Source organism: Lepidochelys kempii, chromosome 11, assembly GCF_965140285.1.
Source record: "Lepidochelys kempii isolate rLepKem1 chromosome 11, rLepKem1.hap1, whole genome shotgun sequence".
NCBI lineage: Eukaryota > Metazoa > Chordata > Testudines > Cheloniidae > Lepidochelys > Lepidochelys kempii.
Genome location: NC_136390.1, coordinates 21,678,287 through 21,695,798, shown reverse-complemented (window position 1 = coordinate 21,695,798; position 17,512 = coordinate 21,678,287). Strand labels below are relative to the sequence as shown.

The following is a 17,512-nucleotide window of genomic DNA, read 5'->3' as shown; positions in this document are numbered from 1 at the left end:
AGGAGAGCTGTTGGTTTACTCCTTGTTAGTTTACTCCCTGGTAAATTCTGGAAGAATTGGGGTTGTTGGATGGGTGCCCATATGAGATTGTATTGCCATTTAAAGTATGGAACACAATCCCCCAAGCATTTCCATACCACATTCCACATCATCAGTTTTGCACCTGAGCCATATTGAGAGGGAGAGGAATAGGGTGCCAGGAAGATGTAATATAGTGAGTGTGTACACCCATATGGATAACCATACCCGCTGAGATCCACAGGTCTGCTGACTCCCCTGCCTGTACTTTGAAAAGCGGGGAAAATTCATGGGAAAATTCTCCATGAAAGAATAAACTGCTGGACACTCCACAAGGGGAACTATAGTCTAGAATAATATCTTTTTTTTATTCTAATTGTTAAGTTATGAAAGATAGCAATTAACACAAAACCATTCTTATCCATAGCAGGACAATGCTTGTAAACGGAAATATACATGAAATCCCACATTAATTTCTCATAACGTGACTTCATTCAGCTTCCTTCCTCCTTGTCTCACTCTAATAGGTATTTCCATGTCTTGTGTTTTTATGTGATACACAATAAGTAAATATATTTGCTCATACCTGAGCAGGAGCCAAATCCTGCCTACTTAAGATCTAGGGATGATAAGAGCTATATAAGAACCAAATGTCATTACAGTTTGCTTTCTTACTGCTCACATGAGTAAAAAGAGTGGATTTAACGATAATCTTGATGCAACAAGTTCCACCAGCACTTTAAAGAAATTCTAAAAACATAAACAACAAAACTAAAAGCCCTCATGCCATTGAAGTTGAATTCAGATTTTGAAATCATTCATAATATTCTTAACCATAAGTATTGATTACAAAGACCATTTTTGTTTTAAAAGCTATACACGACAGTGTGTAAAATATTATTTAGCATAATTATTCTCCCAAGCGCTCGCTAGGATCTCCTTTCTACTTACCCATTCCATAAAATGTTCTAACTATGGCAAATGTTTCTCCAGGCAGGAGGGATGGAAACAGCTTCCACTGAAGTATTTTTTGCTACTGTTCAGTTGATCAAAGAGAGCCCTGAGAAGAAGAGGTGAAAGGTCCAAATGGTCCCTTTGGGATTTACAAAAGTGTGTAAGCAGGATAGACTCCTGAGTTCCATTGATTTCAATGGGAGTTAGACACTTAACCTGCTTAGGTGCTTTTGACAATCCCACTAGATGCTTAGCTGCTTTTTTTGAGGGACCTAAAACTCTTCAAAAATCTGTTCCTTGGTCCTTGCCAGTCTGAGGAGCAAGGGACTGAATTTTAGACCGGAACTTACATTTTGGGCCAAGTCTTCAGCCTGTGAAAATTGGCATAGCTCCAATTATTTGAATGGAACTACATTGATTTACACCAGCTGAGGATCTGGTCCTTTACTTTTTAAAGAAAAAGATGTCTGAGGTATCCCCTCACATAACTCTCATGTAGTATGGGATCTATTACTTCTCCCCGGTGGTGGTTGCACCTGTAATGCAGGTAATGCAGTGTACCTCACCTCTGCTTTTTAAGAACAGTTCTATGATAAATCTGCTATTACATAAAAATATTTTATGTAATTTAAATCAGAAATAAAATATTAACTTCCCAAACTTTCAGTTTCAGTAGTTAGTTTCGGGTTTTTTTTAACCAAAGAAAACTATAACTTTCATCTATTTATAAATATATTAATCTATTTATAATAAATCATGAAAGTATTTTAAGTGGTTTAAATAAGTAATTTTTAGCTGATTCCTTGCTTTTACTAATGTTACAGCTTGGTTACAGTGTCTGTAGTTGCAGTTAGATTCAGGGAAAACTGAGGGTTTATTTGTTAGTTCTCGGAATCACGTAGCGGCAATGACATTGGCTCTGATGACTTTTAGATCTTAACTAATTTCATATCTTGTAGGAACCACAGTTTTACGTTTCCCTATATTTGCAATCCAACAAAGGTTACTTTTTATCATTTCAAAAGCATTGCAAAACTGCTTTTCCCCACCGCTTACAGTATCTGGTAGACTAGATTACTGCCATTCCTTATCTATAGTTCTTTCAGGATCTGCTATCTCAAGGGTTATTTGTACAAAATTGAACTATCTGTTTGATTACAAGTAACAGGTCCATATGATGGCCACTTTGTATTACCTTTTACAGTGTAAGTCCTTGGATGGCTTCACTTTAGTGAATTATTGTACCCTATTCATTCCTTCAGATAGTCTAAAACTAAACCATGATTTTAATGGCTTTAAGAATATGGCTTTTAAAAATTATTTTATGTTTGCTAATGCTGAGTTATAAAAAATGTTAAAAACTTAAAAACTTATTTATATACCAAAGCCTCCCATCTTAGTTTAGGCCGATTCAAAGCACACTGAAGTGAATGGGAATTTTCCCATTAGTTTCAATAGGCTTTGGATAAAGACCTTTGGTAGTATTTTTGTTGTTGTTGTTGTTGTTGCAAATTTTAGATGAATCCTTATTTGATGAAGTGCATATGGAGAAATGGCCTGATCCTGCAGCCTCTCTGCACACAGAATGTTGACGTCAACAGGGCTTGGTGAATTGAGATTTTCAGTTGTATTTTAGAAAGAACTAGAAAAGGAAGTTCCCCCTTAGGCCTGATCCAGAGCCTACGAAAGTCAAAGGACATAGTTATGCACTCCTTACTGACACAAAACTCTTATTGGCTTCAAGTGCAGTATCAGGCACCAAAGAGTAAAATGCAGCAATATTTGTTTTGCTTAAATATACTTTTTTATTAGTGTTATTCATTTTCTCACTTATCTGGGAATAATATGCACAAACATGACTTCAAGAGAATTTTAAAGATGTGAGATAAATACAAAAAAAGCATGAAAATTCACTTAAAGACTAGTCCCCTGTTCTTACATGCAATGAACATATTAGGTTAACATTTAAGATGGCACCCTGCTGTGTCTAGCTACTGGAGGATTAATCCTTAACTGTGAAATTTGTTGCTTTGGTAGGTTTGTCTGACATTGTTAATGTTTTCTTTATTGTTGTTGTTTGTGTTATGAATGTCCTTAAAAATGTTTTATTGTTGGTTGATAAGCATTGCACTATGATAAGCATATATATATGCTCAGATAATTAGTGTGAATACATTGTCTCAAATAATTATATAATAAATTCCATATTAAATATTGGGAAAATATGCACAATAAACAATGTATAAGGTTTATTATTTTTACAGCTTAATTCTTTTTTCTAATAATGTGCCAGAATTGATTAGGCTACGTCATGGCATATCAGACAAATTAACATTCTGAGTCATAGAACTGCAACTATCTTTTTTACTTTGTTAGTACACTAAAATATGAATGAATACTCAAAATTTGAGAAGTTAAATGTTGGCTTATCATATTAGTTTAGTAAAAAATTCTGAAAATATGAGTTCATAGTACTAATTCTTTGAATTTAGATTGTAGTTTTCATTTGAGGATCTCAAAGCACTTTAACCTTTAATGAAAATGCTAACATATCATTATAGTTAGGTAGTCAGATCCTCAGCTGATGAAAATTGTCATAGCTACAATGGAGTTATACTGAGTTATGCTAGTTAAGGCTCTTATTCATAATGTTTATGAAAAATGCAAGGTGAAATCTGGCCCTGCTGAAGTCACTAGGAATTGTATCATTGACTTCAGTGGAGCTAGGTATTTACCTACAATCTTTAGCCATCCATTCCTATAAAGACTATACAATCTTATGGACCTTATTCTTCTCTCACTGATACCTGTTTACACTTGTATAACTCCTTTTATTTCAATAGAGTGTCCAGATTTTGTATTATTATATCTGAAATACTTCAGCAACTGTTTAACTGGGACTCAACTTTACCTGTTTGCAATACAGTTCCGAGCTATGAAGATTATAAATTATGGGGTAATCATATTAATTGTATCTCTAGTTCTTCAATGAGTGAAACTTAATATAATCATGTTTCTTTCTGATGGTATGCTTAGGAGAAAGTAATATTTTTTTCCTAGTCAATCATAGCTGTCCTGATGATCAGTTTAAGTGCCAGAATAACCGCTGCATCCCCAAGAGGTGGCTTTGCGATGGAGCTAATGATTGTGGCAATAATGAAGATGAATCAAATGAAACCTGTGCAGGTAAAAACTTTACTTGGATGTGGTTAAATAACTTTTATCTAAATTCCACTTCAATAAAAATTCATGCCTGTACTCTGAACTGAGCTGAACCAACCTACTGCCGATGATCTGATTATTGCAGTTTTAAATGAATTCAGATTTTGATGCCACTAGGGCTAGAATATAAATTATATTTTACTTAATCCCTGTACTTTACTTTGCTCTCCAAAGTAATTTGGCACTTAATCTACCCATATGGGTTGACTGTCAATGCACTACTTGGACGCAAACTTGCCCCTGCTAAATCTTTCTTGGCAGTTGGAATGTAGTTTGTTATCATACTGTGATGTAAGTCGTCTGACAAGTAAGCATTTTGTTCTTGTTGCTTTTTACCTTGACAAATATAATTTTACTCAGTTTCCCCTGAATTCATCTGCAAATAGTTTAGTATTTGTTATATTATTTATGTATGGGGTTTTATATGGAAGTCCCGTTTGACCTCATCTATTTATATTTCCATATAATCTGTCTCATTACAATAAATCTAGGAGTCCTAAACCAGTCCATTCTTGCACAGAAACATACAGTCTTTAGTACAAATCAGTAGACCATTCTAGAGAGGTCATTAGTAGTCTGATAAATGTTGAAAAATAGGCAGTAAACTTATTATTCTATTTAAGTACTGAGTGAAAGAAAGAGATTGGCAGCATGTATACACACATAGTGATGTTCCCTGAATCCATATTATCTGACTTAAAATGTCCTAAAACCAAACTGTGTGGATGCTTTACAAAAACATCCTTCCTTTCAAATTTTGTTTAAAAATCTCTTTCACTACACTATATTTCATTTATTTTCTGATTCTTTATGTTGGCTGTTTCAAAGAACAAGAGGAAAAAATGCTCACTTATAGTAGCAAAGTAAGAAATCAATGACTTTTATCTAGTGGGGTTTCTAGTACATTAATTGATTTTAAGTTGTGGAGTGCAAATTGGCACATTTTAGAGAGCAGTTTCAGTTGAAACTCTAAAGGAAGCCTGTCACACAAATCATAATGTGCATTCTAATAATCTAGGTAAAAAGGATGGGAATTAGAGAACTACAGTCTTCACCCCATAGTACAGAGAAATATGCATTTTAATTGCTTTTTATTGTTCATACCCAAGTGCAGTTTAGGCCAGATCCTGTAAAAGTCTTGATCTGTTTACGTGAATACAAGGGTCTGTTGGGTAAGGGTTATTTATTTCAACAGGCTTCGTGGGATGAGATTCTTATTTGTTCTTTTCTCTGCAGTCCACGTCACCTATTGGCAATGACACAAACAACTATATTTTGTGAGCAAAAATAGAGGGTTAACTGTAGTTTATATAGGAATGATGGACTGGATCCTGCCTGACTGGTAACTAGTATATAATTTATGTATGTTACCAGTAATGAAAATTTAAGGGCTGATTACATAGTTGGAGTCATATAGGTGGTGAGTTGTTTCCATTTGAAATAGATAAATTCCTTTGTGAAACCTTTTACAAAGTTTCATGTCAGTAAATATACCAAGAGGCCTCCTAAAACTAAAGTATATTTAAAAAAAAAGTTTTAAAGTTACAACGTGTAATGTTATACAGTCTTTGCTTGTCTGATATTTGTATGTTATTGATTAGCTGGATCAGTGCTGTTGTTGTTCAAGGTTTATAGACAGTAATATGAAAATAAAATATACTTTCTAATTACTATGTCCAGTACTTTGATAATCTGTTCATGGCTAGATTGCCTCTTCACTGCAGGGGCCATGCAAATGTTGCAAAGCTCACCTAGTTGTAGAGCAAGGATCTGAGGGGCCGTTGAGTGTAAAAGGGACAAAGTGTCCCAATTCTGCAGATCCAGGGATTGTAGAGGGAGGTGCAACCCTGAATTTGTGGAGGCTGAAGCCATCCTGTATACATAGGTTGACTGTCCTTTTGTGCAGCTCAGATTAGTTCTCTTTTCCTACCCTCCTCCAACATGCAGTGTTGCTCCAGCAAGAACTTGTTGCAGTGTGCTGAGTTCCCCTATAGCTGTTCAGCTGCAGCTGTTGTGGAAACGGTGATGGAGTTTACACACCCAATAACCCAGAGCAAACCCAGGAGCAATACTGGGCTAAGGAGGCGTACCCCCTTCAGCACATGCAGGGCTTTAGGTGAAGAGACAGTTTGAAAGGGCACTGGCAGGCCAGGGGAAGGTGCTACAATCTGCACGAGGAAGTGAAGTTGAAGCCTGTGGGCAAAGTGACTGCTGTGCAGGTAAGACCACTCTGGGAGAAGTGATCCAAATCCCCCCTCCTTTTGGAGGTGAGAAGCCACAAGAGCCTCTGAACAACACCTCTTACCCCTGGGAAATTAACCTCCTACTAGTAAGACTTTGATCATGCCCCAAAGGGAGAGGCTGCAGCCTAGTTGGAGAAGACCCAGAGGGGAGTTTAACTTGGGGTAGACCAACAGGTCATCTGAAGACTGCAACATCCAGGGTTGGGACCATGCAGATCAGGAGGGCTTGGTTCCCTCTATCTTCCTCCCTCCACCCCACTGTTGTGACAGAGCCCTGAAGAGAGAAGAGGAAACACATAGGAGGGGCTGAGGCTCACGATATATGACTCAGCAGGGTCCCCCTCTGGAAAAGAGGGACTAAAAAGAACTGAGGAGCCATTGCCTGACCACTATGCGAGCTGGCTTTGAGACTGCCCCACCATAGGGACATGGCATGGGTTAATGCTTGTTCAATTGATATTGACTGAAATCTGGGGTTTCAGAAGGGAACAGTTTCAAGAAAAAGCGGGTTGCTCTGAGCTTCACTCCCATAATCCCACAGTGGAACTGTGGAGTACCAGCATAAGTTCTTCCATGGTGTATTGGGGCATGATCTGTGTTTGTGTGTGTGTGTGAGAGAGAGAGAGAGAGAGAGAGAGAGAGAGAGAGAGAGAGAGAGAGCGCAAGCTGAGGATAGACGCTCATCCAATAAGGAGCTGGTAAATTCCTCTTCTCAAGAGCTGGCATGAGGACCCATCTTGTCTTATTCTCTTCTACTTCTGCCAAAGCCCCACACCAATGAATTTAGCTGGGCATTTGCTCAAGATAATTTTGAAAAGGTAAACTGTTTTGGAACAAAGTTGTATGTTTTTATGAAGCACTGCTGAACATGCCTACTCTGATAGAAAGATTTCTATATGCAGAAAGTATGGAGAAGCTCTAAACAAGGAGAGTCTGACTCCTGCTGTTAAGCATTATATGTGGATGAATAGTGCTTTATTAGGTGTGAAGTATTAGGGTCATCTCAGCTAGTGTAAATTGGTTAGCTCCATTAAATGCAGGAGCTGTGCTCTTTTACATCAGCTGAGTATTTGTCATTATTTTACTTTATTTATTATTCACTAATAATGAATAATCGTCTCCATCAACTGCTCCAAGTGAAGTGGCAAGACAAGATCAGAAGCCAGGACATTCAAAACCAAATCCAGCAATTATCTCCATCACCATTGGTTTGTTTTCTCAGCTTTTTTGGTATTATAATGATGGCAGACCAAAACATTCTCAAGTGTGTGTACCAAGGAATGCTGATACGTGGCTGGCAATCACATGGGTGCCAAAAGCTTTGGTGGCACAGTAACATTGCCAGTGATGGATATAAACTGAATTTATAATCAGACTACCTTAAGCATCCTGCCAGAGACTGTACAAGATGGCACACGATTTACAAGGAATCCACATCTTTTGGGGGATTTACCATGATGATGATGAGTGTTATGATCATCATTGTCACAGTGTAGGACTGTATTTATTCCAGAAGATTTTGGTGAGCTATTTTTTTATTTTGATGGCATAGCTGACAATGTGTTAAGCAATAATAACATCAAAATAATCCCATCAGGGAGGAAACCGGGAAGAGGATTTATTTTTCAACATGACAACAACCTAAAGCACACATCAAAATGCGTACAAATGTTCTTGAAGCAATAAAGATCAAGTGTTTAGCACTTTGCCCATCATAGTCACTTGAACTGAATCTAAAAGAAAAAAAAATCATAAGGATTTTTTTTCATTTTACATTAGCTAAATCTTCAGCAACAAAGAGCATCTGAAGTAGTGTAATATTATGTACATCTGGAAGAAGCCTGTATTTACAAGATATATATATCTATACACACACACACACACACACACACCATAGGCCAAATTCATCCCTGCCATAACTCCGCTAAGGTTAATGGCATTATGCCGGAAATGAATTAGGTCCAGTGTTCCCAAAAGACACTTCAGTGGTGTGTAAAAATAATAACTGGTTTACTATAATGAAAATCTATTATTCCCTTTGTCTTCATTGTCAATATGTGTCTATAAACCTTGGTGGATGACTGATGTCAGGTGAGCAATTACATGATTTCTTTACAAACCAGATTAAACCATCAATTTAATTCTTAAAGTGGAAAGAAAACCATAATACACAGAACTAATTAAATATAGCAAGCAACTGTCTGCACATTTGATAGGGAGAAGGGTTAATTGGTAATATGAACTGGATCATCTAATTCTGAATTAATTTTATTTAAGTACTAATCACTGCTCTGAATATTTAGGTTTGGATTTTCAAAGGAGACTAGGGAAATTAAGTACCCAACTTCCTCTGGAATTCAGTTGGATTTGGATGCCTAACTTCTTTTGCCTTCTTTGAGAATGCCAGCCTTAATCCTACTTTGGCATTTCCAGATTTTTGATGATTTTGACTACAACATTAATATTGTTTTAACATTTAATTTCCTGTAATTGCATAATTCTGTGAAACCTCACAAATTTCCCACCTACTGTGAAATCCATTATGAATGATTGAATGTAATGATAAGGGTACAGTCCTGCAGGTATCTTCAATTCCACTGAGAGGAAAGGAGATGGGGATAGCACTCAGTCAAGGGCAAAGCAAATACCATTTAGACCTCCACCTGCTAAGTTAGTTCTAAGAAAAGCCATGGACTGAATGATCTAGCAGATTGTACTCTATCTCTTGCTTTTAAGATTTTAAGATTTTGTGTGCCTTTGTCATTGCAGCAAGAACATGTCAAGTTGATCAGTTTTCTTGTGGGAATGGACGTTGTATTCCAAAATCATGGTTGTGTGATAGGGAGGATGACTGTGGTGATGAAACAGATGAAATGGCATCATGTGGTAAGTTACTAAGTATTTACCCTACATAAACTGGACATTAAAAACATCAAGTGAAGATTTAAAGTCTGGTATAAAAAGAGAAATAAGAGGATTTTAAAGGATATTTTAGCTCTTTATGTAAGTAAAGAACCAAATAGACAAGATATAGTAGGATTTTTTAATTTTTATTGAATCAATAAATAATTACTGCATTTCTGCCCTAAAAACTTTTATTTTATTTATTTTGATTTAGAAGCTCATTTCCACTACCAAGCAGCAACTCATAATCAAATACTATCACCCCCCACAGTTTGGCCTATATCTCAGCCCCATATCTCTCTTTGAAGGCCAAATGAAATAAATAGGCTCTTCAGCATGCCCTGAATGTCATGTTATATTAATTTAGATTAAATATATGAACAAAGGTGTTGGTAATCCAGTTGCTGTCCAATTTTAAACAGTTTTAAATGAGGGTTAGGGTTTGGTATACAGCGACCTCAGCCTGCTTCCTACCATGGCAATCACACCATTAAAGATACTTTGGACCTTTATGAAAGATACAAAAAAGAAGGAAAAACAGTTAAAGCATTCAAAATCTAAGCAGTAGATTTTAACAACATCCCAGAAGGGGAAAAACAGAACAAAACAAAAATTTGCCTGATTGTCTGGCAGTTTCTGAGAAGGTGTTAAAGATGGTAAAATCTGTTTGAGGAAAAGAGTAACTGAGAGGGGCTGGTTGCTGTTGTTGTTAAAGCCTGTTTGCTAAAAGACAAAACAAGACCTACTCATACGAAAGGGGAGAGAAAATAATAGCAAAGAGAAAATTCAGTTTCTGTCTCTGGCATTCACTCTCATTTGCAACCTGTCACCGCATTCAGTCTTATCAGCCACCCCAAGACCTGATAAACTTGTAACAGTATGGGCTGTTTTAGGGCACTGGTTTAGCTGCCTGTTTCTGTTCACAGGCTAACAGCAGCATAGCAAGTCTTGGACAACTAAGCCAGACTCTTAATAGACAGAAGGAAGAAAGAGAGAGAGAGAGGAAAGAAAAGAAATAAGGTTGTAAAGGAAAGGACACATGGGGGTGAGGATGTGGTGTTTGAGATTGAGCTGGTGGAGATGGTGATGTCATCTGGGTCCCTCTTTCTGGCCTTGTCTGGTCAGGACATATCTCAGGATTATGAAGAAGGTCCAGAGTCCCGGGAGACAATGAGGGTAACAGCCATGATGGTGGAGCTTACTCCTTCCCTTTCTCTCATCTTTCAGTCAGCCATTATGGTTGCCAACTTTCCCCTCAAAGCCTCTTTTTCAGGACCCCAAAAGGGGAGAGATGGGCGGAATAGCCCATCCTTTCCTTATTTTGTTCACCAATTAGGCCTAATTTTCAATACACCAATTTTGGTTCATCGATTTCTGGTTGTATACTGGTCTTGTTTACCAGGCATAATCTTAACACAGTCTTTGAATTATACCAGTAGGCCTCTGTTTAGTTTAATTCAGCCTTTCTGTCCCTTTTTTGTACCTTTCCCCATCAACATTTGTTGTTATAGGTTATTTTGACTTTTTTTTTTACCTTTCATTCACTTTTTACAATTGAGCTTCAAATTAGGGTAAATTAGTAAAACCAACTATTACAACAGTCAACAAATCCAGACTATTTGAGACTGGAACCGGAGGGGTATCATTGTGTTTGTGGCACTTTACAGAGAACTCTACCTCTCTCAAATACAGCAAGAGGGATCTAATATCTGAGCTTCTGCTGATTGTAGCTATGGGGAGAGGTGATCTGTCAGGTAGGCTGATCCCAAGTCAGTCAGGGATTTATTAATCAAAATGAACACCTTAAAATTTAACTGGAAGCTCACAAGTAAGGCTGTGTGTCTGTCACGGATGTCATAGAAGTCATGGATTCCATGATTTTCTGTGACCTCTGTGACTTTTGCAATGGCCAATGTGGCTGGCTCAAGGGCTGCCCAAACACTTGGGCAGCCCCTGGGCCATCAGCAGTTTGGGTGTGGGAAGAGGCTCAGGGTTGGGTTATGGGGTTGGGTTATGGGGCAGTGCTTACCTCAGGGTGGGGAGAAGGAGGGAGGCTCCCGGCCAATGGGAGCTGCAGAGCTGGAGCTCATGGTGGAGGCAGCACGCAGAGCCCTCCTAGCTTTCCCTGCCCTAGAGGCTGCTTCCGGGGAGCTGCTCAGAACTCAGTAGGGAGCCTGCCAGCCCTTCTAACACCCCCTCCCCAGCACCCACAGGGGTCCTGGACCACCCCCCAGTGGGACAGATTTATGTTACCAATCTGCCTGGGGTGTCAGGTGATCAGGCTGAGGCCGCAGGATATTTAAGGGATGAGATGAAGGAGCACACCAAGTGACTAAGTTTTAAAGCTTAAAGCTTAAAAAAAATAACAGCAGTGAGTGCTGGTTTCTCCCCACGTCCCTCAAAGGAAAGAAGAAAGAGTTAGTGCCCGAGCCCTGACCCGCTTTCATACTCACAGACGCACGACTCGAGGCTGGCCAAGCCCGGGTGTAACGTAAGAAGAAGAGGGGGAAGGGTGGACAAGAGTTCTGTCCTGTGCACAGGCCATCCAGGGTTTACTGTTGATCTCCAACTTGCTTTGGGTCTTGAGAGGATTTTTTAAGCCCTGGGTTCTTCTGCGGGCGTTTGTTCAGGGACCTCTGTCCCCCGTGCTCTTTGTACCAGTCCAAACTGGCTGTCCATGGCTTCCTCAGCTTTCCCAAAACACACCGGTTTCAGGGACGCAAGACTGTTGTTTTTCTACTTGCTGACATTTGCAGTCTCACTAGTTTTCAGAGACCCTGCAGTTCGCTTCAGCTCAATTCTCCTTTCTCATGGCTGGTTGGGGTTGGAATCCAGGGTCCCGTCTTTCTTGGCATCAGAGAGTCTGCTTGTGTGCATTGGCCTTGGGTGCCTGGAGTCACCTTCTTATCTTCAGACCTAGCTAGATTGTCAAGTTAACCCATTCCTTTCTCCCTTCCTCCCCCTTCAGCCTCTTGCAACCTCCAAAGGAATCTTTTGCTCCATGCTCACACCTTCAACCCCTCCCAAAATCCTATCCCATGCATATGCATATATAGGCGTTAGCAATATACAATGCTGGTGCTTACCGACTGGACCCTATGGGGGGCAATTTTACTGTGACTGGGATATTTCCATGGGGCAATTTTACTGTGACACCAGTACGCATGGAGTCCTGGGCCACCTCCCAGCACCAGCCCAAGTTTTAGTTAGGGGTATATAGTACAAGTCACAGACGGTCATGGGCCGTGAATTTTTGTTTACTGCCTGTGACCTGTCCATGACTTTTACTAAAAATACCTGTGACTAAAATGTAGCCTTACTCACAAGTAACTAGCATAGGTCTCAAAGCAGCCATGTCATGTGCTTTCTGCAAGAAGCCCTGTCAAGATGCTTCCTATTCACTAAATAATAATTATATAATTTCTGACTTGCTAATTTATATGCTGTACTTGGGGAGGATAAGAATTGATAATCTAGTAGTGATGAAAAGAAGAAAATGTCTTTGAAGAGAGTATTTGAAAATACTTGTAAGCTATTGACTGCTTCAGACATTCTAACCATGTAAACTTGGAGTGAGAGTTTCTAAAGCACCTAGGAAAGTTAGAAACTGAAATACCATTTACTTTCCATAAGAATGAGGCATCTGATTTTATTAGGCACTTCTGAAAATTCCACCAGTAATCACTATTAAAATATATTAAATGTTTCTTACTTAAAATAAATCTAAAATAAAAGGAATGTACCTGAGAAAGTGTTATCATTGCAGTTTTATTTTATGTTTTCTGAAACTTCTCATTGCTCCAGACTTTTCATAGTCTTTAGTGTAGTCACCTTTCTGTAGTGTTTTGTCCAGGACCTCTTTTAATTTACATTTTTTTATTAAAAGAGATATAAAACTTTTTATTGCCAATTTTAGGGGCTCTTGTCTTGATTGTCATGTTTTTTTTAGCACATTTTTATTTTAAGCTTCATGATCCTTTCCTTTTTGTCCCAAAACCTTTAGAGGTGTTAGTCTAGTAATGATTCTGTTCTGCTTTTAGATTTTTTTTTTCAATAAAAAGTTTAAAAGGTTACATGTCACAAGTCTTGACTTAGAACTGCCAAAAGTTTCTTTAAAAATAGCTTTTTTATTTGATCACATTCGCATGGTTACAGCTTTCATTAGTACTTCTCCTATCACTGTGCTGGCTTTTTCCTTTCACTTTTTATTAAAACTAAAAGGTTTTCTTTTTTCAAAATGGAAACATATAAGCTATCAGTTACCGACTCAAAGAAACTCTACTAGCTTCCTGACAAATAATAAGTCATGCCAGATATACTGTTAAAAGTATAGAATATACATGTAAGTATAATAAATAGCAGTCATATAGCTGTATTCAATTCTACGTGTATATAGGTAAAATAGAGAGAGAGAAGTATATAATTGAAAGAAAGAAAGTAAGAAAGAGAGTAATCATCCAAAACAATAGCAAATACCAATATAGTATTAAAAATTGATCTCAGATTGCCAACAAGCTCCAAAAAGTAGAACATATGAGTATAAAGGATCTAACAACAAAATGGTAGTGGCATGGAGAATGCTATCTTTCCAAAGTCAAGTTGGGATAGATAGACTTAACGAACATTTCGGTGCTTAAAGATCCTGGTAAAGGGCATAGTTTGACTAAGAGTGAGAAGTTTTAACATTATATCTCTGTTATTGTGATGTCCTATCCCTTTAAATCATTAGGCATCCTGTGTTTACTCAGGCCTTGTCTACACTACTTGGGTAAGTCGATCTAAGTTATGCTACTCCAGCTATGTGAATAATGTAGCTGGAGTTGACATAGCTTAGGTCGACTTACTGTGGTGTCTACACTGCGCTGCATCAACACTTTCCTGTCAATTTACCTTACTCCTCTTGTTCTGGTGAAGTACCGAAGTCACCCAGAGAGTGCTCTGTGTTCAATTTAGTAGGTCTTCAGTAGACCTGCTAAATCGACCCCTCCTGATTGATCATAGCAGCATTGATCCCTGGTAAGTGAAGACGTAGCCTCAGGCAACAGCCTCACTTTGGTTTTAGTTTCAGTTTTTCTGCCAGAACAATAAAGTCTCCACAGAAGACCAGCTGTGCTTTAAATCAGCTCCTCCTGTGTAAAAAGAACGAGGAGTACTTGTGGCACCTTAGAGACTAACAAATTTATTTGAGCATAAGCTTTCATGGGCTAAAACCCACTTCATCAGATGCATGCAGTGGAAAATACAGTAGGAAGATATATATATGTATACACAGAGAACATGAAAAAAATGGGTGTTGCCAAACCCACTATAACGAGAGTGATCAGTTAAGGTGATCTATTATCAGCAGGAGGAAAACAAAAACAAAAAAACCTTTTGTAGTGATAATCAGGATGCTCAAATAAATTTGTTAGTCTCTAAGGTGCCACAAGTATTCCTCGTTTTTTTTTGCTTATACAGACTAACACGGCTACCACTCTGAGACCTCCTCCTGTGTGTGTCTATCTCCTTTTTTGCTGGGTCCAGATATAAAATGTTGGCAATGAGGATCTTTTTTCCTAGGAGTGTCTAGTGGTTTCTACTGCCTGAAAAAGAAGAAGAAAAAGTAAGCACATACTATTTTTTTTAAAAGGAAGAAAAATGTTCACCTGGACACAGAAGGTGGAAAACAGCTGCTGCATTTTGCTTCAGGTACAGCTGGAATCAGCTAGTTAGAGAAGGGGAAGTTGGCAATTAAAGACAGAACACAGCAGAAGTTTTCTGCTGCCTAGCTGCTGCAAAGACAGAATAGGGAGGGGAGGGCATCCATTTTTGTTCTCAAGTAAGCTAGAGAGAGAAGCAGTTTTAGCTTGTACTGAGGGTCTGCAGCCAGCCCAAGGAACCCAAGTACAATCAAAGGCTGTAGTATGAGCACACAGCCAGTAGGGGGAGATCAAGTGCCGGTAGTGCTGCACAGTAAAAAAAAAAAGGCGGGGGGGTGGGGGATGATGGGTTCTCTGTGGAAGTGAAGGCATCTGGGAGGGTGAGAAGCCCAGCAGAAAAATGGCAACTAGTGTGGGAAAGGTTGATGAGTTCGGTGAAAACTGCAGGTTTATGAGTGTTGTACCTCAAATGTTTAGACTAATTTGCAGCCTGCAATTGCATTCCAGACAGACAAGAAGTTTCAGCCTTGCTCACAGTGATAGGTCCTAAGGCATATGGACTGCTGCATGACTTCTTGTCTCCAGCTGTGCCTGGATTTGCCATGTATGCCACAATTACTATAGCAATACAGGAACATTTTTCTCCTACTCTACCAAAGATATCAGAATATTATTGGTTCCATCCGCGACATCAGGGAAGTGGAGAATTGGTAGCAAAATTTCGTGCTATTCCAAGGTTAAAGTTGTCAGAGCATTGTCAGTTTGGACAAATATTAAGTGATATCCTTCATGATCAGTTTGTCTCTGGGTTACACAATGACCAGATACAGGAAAAAGTAACTATCTGTATCAATGCTTACATTCAAGAAAGCTGTTGAGGTAGCTATTGCCATGGAAACCACAGAGAAGGATTCTCTGGAATGTAGTGTGTACTGAGAAGTTCACCTCCTGAATCGGTGAGACAGAGAACCATAGGAACTTAAGGAATTTCCATGTGGCCATTGTGCATAAACTACCCACACTGAGGAGGACTGCTGGGCATGCCAGGTCATTTGCAGAAGGTGCCAGAAGAAAGGATATATTACTGTAATCTGTCTCACAGTTCATCAGTCAGCAACACAGCATAACCAAACATCCAAGACACTATGAAGATTGAACCTAAGAAAAGATGGAAATCAGGAATTCATAATGTGGAAAAAGACAAGAGCACTACTAACATTGACCAAGACCTCGCACTGTATGTGTTATCAGAAGCTGGAGTAAGAAAAGGAGTTCCTGCAAGAATGGATATTGATACTGGAGCTGCGGTTTCACTGATTTTGTCACATCAGACTTTATCACAAGTTCCTCTGGAAGAAACCGCCATGGTTTTGATGACTCATTCTGGAGAAAAGTTAGTCTGAAAAGGGATATTCCAAATGACAATAGATGGACAATCCATTGTTTTCCCCTTGTATGTGATAGAAGGGAAGTATCCACCATTATTTAGCAGAACTTGGCTTGAGAAGTTCAAGGTGAATTGTACAAAGATCAAGGTGATCACCTTGGAGAAGATGAGCAGTGTGTCAGTCAAGCTCACGGTTCAGTCAGCCAACCAGCCAAAATCATGTTAGCCCAGACTTGTGCTGTATGCTCTGAAGACTCTGGGGGCTGATTTGGACCCTTTAGAGAACACTGGATTGATGTCACCAGTTTCACACACTGAGTGGACTATAACCATTGTACCACTGATCAAGGAAGATGCCTCTGTCAAATTTGTAGAGGTTTCAAAGTGACCCTGAATCCAGTTTTATGCTAACCAGTATCCACTACCTCATATTGAATATTTGTTTGCTACTGTTAGTGGAGGACAATGTTTCAGTAAATTGGATTTTCTCAATGCATACTTACAAATAGAGATTGATCTGGCATCTCACAAATACCTCAAAACCGACATGCTAAAAGGCTTATTTTGTTGCAACAGGTTGCCTTTCAGTGTCACAAGGGCAGCTGCCCTGTTCCAGGAAGCCATGAATGAGATTCTGAAGGGACTGCATGGAGTTCAATTCTATTGGATGCCATCCTTGTTGCAGGGAAGGATCAAGAGGGTCATCTTCAACATTTGGATGCTGTCTTGCAATGCTTGAAAGACTAAGGATTGAGAATATGTTGAGAAAAATATGAGTTTTTCAAACCTTCAGGTCAATTCCTGGGACATGTAATTGATGTCAGAGTCTAAAGGAAATTGCCAGAGAAAGAGAAGGCAGTGTTTTCAAGTGCCACCACCAGAGAACGTGTCACAGTTATGTTCATGCTTAGGACTGCTTAATTACTATGGTAAATTTCTGCCTCATCTGGCGACAATATTGGTACTTTTACATGAACTGTTACAAGCAAAGAAGAAATGGACTAAAGAGTGAGTGTACATTTAAGGAAGCAAAGAAACTCTTGACATCAGCCAAAGTTCTTAGGCACTTTGGTGCCTCATTACCACTGCAATTAGCTTGTGCTGCTTCACCATATGCAGTGGGTATAGTTCTTTCCCACGTTTTC

The 17,512-nt window shown here is 38.9% G+C and overlaps 1 protein-coding gene across 8 annotated transcripts in view; it reads left to right on the top strand.

Moving 5' to 3' along the window:
- The window catches only part of LRP1B (LDL receptor related protein 1B), a 1,329,376-nt gene that overhangs the window by 763,024 nt on the left and 548,840 nt on the right, over window positions 1-17,512 (top strand). For all 8 annotated transcript variants that reach the window (XM_078847919.1, XM_078847920.1, XM_078847917.1 and 5 more), the window contains 2 exons: window positions 4,033-4,158; window positions 9,207-9,323. In XM_078847919.1, the coding sequence (XP_078704045.1) occupies window positions 4,033-4,158; window positions 9,207-9,323 (243 nt within the window). The remainder of the gene's footprint in view (window positions 1-4,032; window positions 4,159-9,206; window positions 9,324-17,512) is intronic.